This window comes from Strix aluco, chromosome 17 (assembly GCF_031877795.1).
Source record: "Strix aluco isolate bStrAlu1 chromosome 17, bStrAlu1.hap1, whole genome shotgun sequence".
Taxonomy (NCBI): domain Eukaryota; kingdom Metazoa; phylum Chordata; class Aves; order Strigiformes; family Strigidae; genus Strix; species Strix aluco.
In genome coordinates, this window is record NC_133947.1 from 203530 (window position 1) to 210879 (window position 7350).

A 7350-nucleotide genomic window follows, 5' to 3' on the forward strand; every position below is an offset into this window, starting at 1 on the left:
CGCCTCCTCCCACCGCCGCTGCTTTCGGTTTCCTTTCCGCCCGGGAGGGCGGGGCCAGCCGTCGCCCCACCCACAAGCGCTCCCGGGTCCGCGGCCGCGCATGCGCGGCCGCGGGGGCGCGCGCGGCGGCCATGGCCACGCTGCAGAGCCTGGGCCTGGTGGGCACCATCGCGGAGGGGGACGCGGGGCCCGAGGACCCGGAGTCTGGGGACTCCGAGGATGAGGAGGTGGGGTCGGGCAGGGCCTGCGGCCGGGGGGAGGGCGGGTGAGTGGGCCGACGGCCGGCCCAGGCCGCGTGGGGCCGCAGTCGGTGTGGTCCGACTTGACCGTCCCGCGGTCGCTGTTGGTTGATGTTCCCGCAGGAGCCGCGCCGGGCGCTGGGCCCCAGGCGGCGGGGCCCCACGGGCGGGGACTTCAGTGCCACCTTCGTCTTCGGCGAGGCGGAGGCCGGCGGGGAAGGTGCCTGGGCGGCGGCTCTGCGCCAGCTCCGCGGCAAGGTGAGGCCTGGGGCCGGGAGTGGGGCTGCAGGGCCAGCGGCCACAGTGCCCTGCGCTCCCCCGGGCTCCTCTGACAGCTCCTCTTCTGCGATTTCGTGCCTAGAGAGCAGCTACGACGCTGGATGAGAAGATCGAGAAAGTGAGACAGAAGAGGAAGCTCCAGGTCAGGGCCTTTCTCTCTCTTTACTGAAAAGACCGGCGTAGGTTTGGCCTTTTGGCTTTTGGCCTTCTACATTCCCTCCCGAGGTACAGACTCTGAAAGCATCCTGAGGCGCGGGGCTCAGGCTGCAGCGCATCACCTCGCTGGGTTTGCAGCCACCCCAATGCGTTGCTGAACAGATGAGGATGCAGAATTGGCCGTGCTTAAGGTTATGCCAAACCGTGGATCTGTGAAGGGGCACATAATCACAACAAACGAAAGCTTACAAAGGATTGAAGTTTCTTTTCTATCCCTTATTCTTAAAACTTTAAAAAAATCTTTTTCCAGGAAAGAGAAGCTAAACAAGCAAAAGGGAGAGGTGAAGATGCGGAGACTGAGGATAATCAGACCAAAAAGAGGGAGTGTGAGGATGTCAGTAGGGACGAAGAAGATGTGGAGTCTCAGTATTCATTGGATGATGAAGCCATCTTCACAGAAGCAGGTATTAGCAGGACATAGAGAGGTGGGCAGGAGCAAGAGTCTGACAGGCTGTTGACTCACTGGAGGAGTCTGTAGTGAAACATTGCTGGGAGTGAGCAAGAACCTCTTGGTTTTTGTTGTCTGCCTTCTGAGACATTCCTTCCAATTTTGGTCAGTCATACTTTGAATGGTAGCCATAGTACTTTAATTGAACTCGTCCCTGAGGAAGGATATTTGCTTGGCATTTTACTCCATTGCATGCCTGTACTTGTTTCTGAGGCTTCTCCCTCAATAGCACATTCAGGGCAAAAAGTATGAGATGAAGGTAGTCACCATATCTTGTTAGGAGTTTAGGTGTGCTTGCTAATTCCTGTCACGTTTCTCTGCAGATACAGTCAAAGTGAAGGAACGGAGGAGATCAAAAAAGGGAGAAATGGTAAGTTTTGGACAGAATTACACTAGATCATTCTCCAGCATTTCTTCTGAAGAAATTTAACTTTGGTTAATGAACTGTAGCTCAAAAAATAGCCCAGAGCCCTTTGATAACATGTTCCAGTTTTGTTGTTCTTGCTATTTCTAGGAAGCAGAGAGCTTTTTTGAAGATGCCTCTCAATATGACGATAACCTGTCATTCCAAGACATGAATCTTTCACGACCTTTGCTAAAGGTATTTACCTAGTTATTACATATGTTACTCTGAAGAATGTTGTACCACCTCCCCTCCAGCAATCAGAACTGTCAAATTCCTCTTCTCTTTGCAGCCTTTCTGAAAAGGAAATTATGTGGGAGCTAGTGTGGTAGTCCTTTAGGAGCTATTATTCCCACATAATGGAAACCATTCTTTGATTTGCAATGTGTCAACACTATCTTGAGTGAGACTTGTTACAGAATCACAGAATGGGTGAGGTTGGAAGGGACCTCCAGAGGTCATCTTGTCCGACCCCCCTGCTCAGGCAGGGCCACCTAGAGCCAGTTGCCCAGGGGCACGTCCAGACAGATTTTGAATATCTCCAAGGATGGAGACTCTGCAGCCTCTCTGGGCAACCTGTGCCAGTGCTCAGTCACCTTCACAGTGAAAAAGTGTTTCCCGGTGTTCAGAGGGAGCCTCCTGTGTTCCACTTTGTCCCTGGTGGGACATTGCCCCTGGTCCTGTCACTGAGCACCGCTGAAAAGAGCCTAGCTCCGTCCTCTTTTCACCCTCCATCCAGGTATTTGTATACATTGACAAGTTCCCTCCCCGAGCCTTCTCTTCTCCAGGCTGAACAGTCCCAGCTCTGTCAGCCTTTCCTCATATGTGGGGTGCTCCAGTCCCTTCCGAATCTTTGTGGCTCTTGCTGGACTCTGTCCATGTCTCTCTTGCACTGATGAGCCCAGCACTGGACACGGTACCGCAGTTGTGGCCTCACCAGAGACAGGTTAATTGCTCTATATCTCCTTTGTAGGCAATCACAGCTCTTGGCTTCAAGCAACCAACCCCAATTCAGAAGGCTTGTATCCCAGTGGGTCTTCTGGGGAAGGATATTTGTGCCTGCGCTGCCACTGGGACAGGTAGGGAATTGAGCAGGGCACAGGAAACATGAGAATTATCTATTCACAATAATTGGTAATTATTCTTAATATTGTTCTTTAGGTAAAACAGCTGCCTTCATCTTGCCTGTCCTTGAGCGCCTGATTTACAAACCTCGTCAGGCTCCAATAACACGGGTGTTGGTTCTAGTGCCAACACGAGAACTGGGTATTCAGGTGCACTCTGTCACAAAACAGCTGGCGCAGTTCAGCAGCGTCACAACTTGCCTTGCTGTAGGTGAGTATTAAGTTGCTTATGTGAACTGTACAGCTCGCTGTAATCTGCAATACAGAACTGGGAATTCTGTGCTATAAAACTGGAGGCTGCATGGTTATTGCAGGCATGCTGCTCATAGCTGTGCTGTGGGTTAAAATGCCCTTTCCGATACTGTGCCATACTTTTTGTTTGTTGTTTTTTGAGAAGGAAAACGTGGGGTCTCTTCTAATTGTGAATGTAGAATTAATCTGAGTTGTTTCCCATTCCTCAGGCCATTTGCATCTGTGTACTCTGCTGCAACCTGCTCAGGGAGTCAGCAGTCCCCGTTCACTCTCCTTCAGGTGGCCTCGATGTGAAGACTCAGGAAGCAGCTCTACGCTCTGGGCCAGACGTTCTTATCGCCACTCCTGGACGACTGATTGATCATCTCCACAACTGCCCTTCTTTCCACCTGAGCAGTGTTGAGGTGCTGATTCTGGATGAAGCGGACAGGTAGGCTAAGCAGAACAGCAGTGGAAAATGAGATGGTAGTTTTCTGCTTTCCTTTTCCCAGGCTATAGGGCAGTCTTTGTTGCCCTGCCTTATGTTTCTTAGCTAGAACTAGATGAAGCTGCCTTACCTCGCTGTTTTTCTCCTGTGTAGGATGCTGGATGAATACTTTGAGGAACAGATGAAGGAAATAATCAGGTTGTGCTCCAACCACCGTCAGACAATGCTCTTCTCTGCCACAATGACAGAGGAGGTAAGACAGGCTGCGGAGAAGCATATTGAGGCAAAAAGTTGAATAGAAGTTTGTCTAGTCTTTTACCAGAAATGATGTGGAGTTTTTTTTCTTAACCTGTTTTGGTAGGTGAAAGATTTGGCTTCTGTTTCCCTGAAAAATCCTGTCCGAATTTTTGTGAACAGTAACACGGATGTTGCCCCTTTCCTGCGGCAGGAATTTATCCGGATCAGACCCAACCGAGAGGGGGACCGTGAGGCCATTGTATCGGGTTAGTGATGGGCAAAGAAAAGCTGGAATCGGTAGGTGACTATGAAGCAGGCTCCTGAGAGGACTGGACTTTCTTTCAGCTCTACTGACACGAACCTTCCCAGATCACGTGATGCTTTTCACCCAGACCAAGAAGCAAGCTCACCGTATGCACATCCTGCTCGGGCTGATGGGTCTGCGCGTTGGGGAGCTGCATGGGAACCTCTCACAGGCACAGCGGCTGGAAGCACTCAGGTATGGCCGGCTGAGTTGGCGATCACAGGCAGAAAAGACGTTAGGAGTTGGAAGTTTTGGGACAGAAGTGGATTGCTGTATTCATTGCTAACGCATTTGCTGTCTCTGCACAGGCGCTTTAAGGACGAGCAAATTGATATTCTGGTAGCTACAGACGTGGCTGCACGCGGACTTGATATTGAAGGTGTTAAAACAGTGAGTATGTGCAGTGCTGAGCTTTTTAGTAAGTCCCTTAATGTTGTTTTGCTACTAACACTGTTTCTGTGGTAGGTAATCAATTTTACCATGCCCAACACCACAAAACACTACGTCCATCGAGTGGGTCGGACGGCAAGAGCGGGCAGGGCTGGTCGTTCCGTTTCACTTGTGGGTGAGGAAGAGCGCAAGATGCTGAAGGATATTGTGAAGACCGCCAAAACAGCAGTGAAAGCCAGAATTCTCCCCCAAGGTATGCACTTCACCGAGGTAAAAGCAGGAGAGCAGTGCACAGGGAATATCATGGTACAGAGGGACACTAAAAGAGGTGCTGAAAACCAAGATGGACTTTACCTGAGCTGCTTCTGATGTTCATGCTGTATCGTTTTCAGATGTCATACTAAAATTTCGAGAGAAGATTGAGAATCTAGAGAAAGATGTGTATGCAGTTTTGTGCTTGGAGCGTGAGGAACGTGAGATGCAGCAATCAGAGGCCCAGGTAAGCGTTTTTTTAGGAATTTTTTTTAACCTTAGTTTTCTTAGGATCTGGAGTAGATACAGTGCATAAGGCTACCCTGATGTATTAACCTGCCTACTTTAGAAAGGGAAGAGATTTTTTTTTTTAGCCCCCATGAGCTCACTTCTTACTATCTCAGATCAATAGGGCAAAAAAGAAGCTGGAGACAGGAAAACAAGAAACTCTGGGTGAGGGTTTGGAGCGGAGCTGGTTCCAGACCCGTGAGGAGAGGAAGAAAGAGAAATGTGAGTCATGACACTGCTGCCATGTTAAATTCCATAGCTGCAACTGGACCCTGCTCTGTACTTTAAGAGGTTCTTTATTCTATGTTTTTCTTTATCTCTCCAGTGGCTAAAGCCCTGCAGGAGTTTGACCTAGCATTACGAGGCAAGAAGAAAAGGAAGAAATTTATGCAGGACAGACAGAAAAAAGTTCAAATGACAGTGAGTATATTTATGGACAAGTGGGACCCTAGGTGGACTATCCTAGTTTTCCCTTAGCAAAACCTTGCATCGCTGTAAACTTGCATTTTAACACCTTTCAGCCAGAGGAGAGGTCACAGTTTGAAATCCTGAAATCTCAAATGTATGCTGAGCGGCTGGCAAAGAGGAATCGCCGAGCAAAGCGAGCCAGAGTCTTGCCAGAAGAGGAACCAGCAGCAGTGCCAGCAGGTGGAGACTTTTGTTTTACAGCTGACTTACATCACTCACTTTGTTAGAAATCGGCAAACTAAACTAATTTGTGTAGAGGGAGGCACTGATCTTTGAAGAAATGGCCACCGGTGCTGGCCAGGGTGTGTGTTTGCAGAGAGGAGTCACTGCTTTTCCTGATGGTTAGGCTAGCTTGTGGTCAAGGCTGCTGGGCTCTAGTAAACAAGATGATGTGGCCTTCTCTTTACTGCTGATGTTCTGACTGTTGTCTCTGTGTTAGGCCCCAAGCGGAAGAAAAAATCGTCTGTGTTTGACGAAGAGCTTACCAACACAAGCAGGAAGGCTCTGAAGCAGTACCGTGCCGGGTAATGTCTTCACAGTAGTACATTAGTCCAGACTTTAGCAGGTGGGATTTTTTTCTGCATCTCTGGACTTTCCCAGGGATATTTTGACTGATATTGGGAGGAAAGGTGGGCAGAGCAGAGAAGGGATTCTTGCAAGAAGTACCTGTGGTATTGATGTAATTCAGTGGTTTTTATCTTACCTTTCCCCCCACCTCTCTCTTAAAAAGCCCATCCTTTGAAGATCGAAAACGTTTGGGTATGGCCCAGCATAGGAAAGGAGGAAACTTCAAATCCAAGTCCAGGTATAGATCCCTTTACCTTCTTATTCCATGACTTTTTTTATGTTCCTGCTTTCTCTTTCCTCCTCTTGTGATTGTTTAAAGGTCCTTACTAAAAGGTGAGTTAGTTCTGCAGTAGCTTACCCTCCTAGTGCAGTTCTGACACTACAGGCAACCGACGATACTGCCTTTAATAGCACATTCCTGGGCTTCTGCTTGGGAGAGCATTGCCTAGAAAATGCTCAGTGCTGTTCCTTACCTATCACTGAAGTAACACTCCACCATCCCAACTCTCAAATGCCTTCTCTTTCAGGTACAAGAGAAAGTGAAACTGCTGGTAATTACCAGATGGGTAATTTCAGACACGCTTGCCCCAGGGCCTGGATTTCTTTGTACTGGGAGGAGAGAACTTCATCGAAGTTTTTCTTCAAGTTCTGGAATAGCTTTGAGATGTTTGTTAATACCTGGCTGAAGACTATGTGAAAATCTCTTTAGCAGCCCATGCAATAAAGGATTGATTTTTTTTTTTTCTCAGAAGTTTGCTCTGTTTTATAGACTAGCTAGAACAACTGAGAGCTGGGATATGTTACATCTTTCTATCAGGGAGTTCATGTGTCTCTAGGGCAAAAACTGGCAAACACTTCCTGCTTTGTTCATACACTGCTGTGATCTCAATTAAGGAATGTGGCTGAAAAGGATTTCTGTGGTTCAGAGGCTATTTCTAAAATAGGGAAAACAAGTTTTTCAGACTACCTGTCACAAAAATGGCTTCAGAGGTGACAGTCACGGGAATTAAAACAAGTCTCCAGGAGGCCAGTACCTGAAGAAAGGTGGGGGGTGGGCAGAGAGCCTCCTCCTAAGGGCAAAGAGCAGCCGTAAGCTGAGGCCAGAGGGGAAGGCGCTACGGCTGGTTTTTCACTAGAAGTAGCGCAGCCCCATCTGTAACCACGCTGCAGGCTCATAAGCTGCAGCTCAATGCGGAGCATCAGAGATGCCTGTTCCTAATACAGGCACCACTGTACCTCTTCCACTGTGACTGAAGCAGGGAGAAGTCTGATCAGTAACCCATACTTAATTTCATCAAAACGTTAAACTCTTTCTTCGAATTTTTACCACCTCCACCATCCCGCCAAATTTTTTTTTTCTCATCATCAGCCTTGCTAAATTTCATTGATATGCTTCAATTCCTATAAGGAACCCAGACCAAATAGAGATCTAAGTGGCCCAGACCAACTGTTTACT

General features: G+C 48.4%; 1 protein-coding gene across 1 annotated transcript; it reads left to right on the forward strand.

Moving 5' to 3' along the window:
• The first annotated feature begins 92 nt into the window (after positions 1 to 92).
• On the forward strand, positions 93 to 6645 carry DDX27 (DEAD-box helicase 27). The gene is made up of 21 exons (XM_074843511.1): positions 93 to 227; positions 363 to 497; positions 601 to 660; positions 985 to 1138; positions 1506 to 1552; positions 1697 to 1783; positions 2559 to 2664; positions 2747 to 2920; positions 3241 to 3391; positions 3542 to 3641; positions 3750 to 3891; positions 3971 to 4124; positions 4238 to 4319; positions 4395 to 4572; positions 4712 to 4818; positions 4976 to 5081; positions 5185 to 5279; positions 5381 to 5507; positions 5767 to 5851; positions 6058 to 6132; positions 6422 to 6645. Exons 1-21 carry the CDS (start codon positions 132 to 134, stop codon positions 6435 to 6437), a joined length of 2277 nt encoding a protein of 758 aa, XP_074699612.1. The 5' UTR covers positions 93 to 131; the 3' UTR covers positions 6438 to 6645.
• The last annotated feature ends 705 nt before the right edge of the window (positions 6646 to 7350 follow it).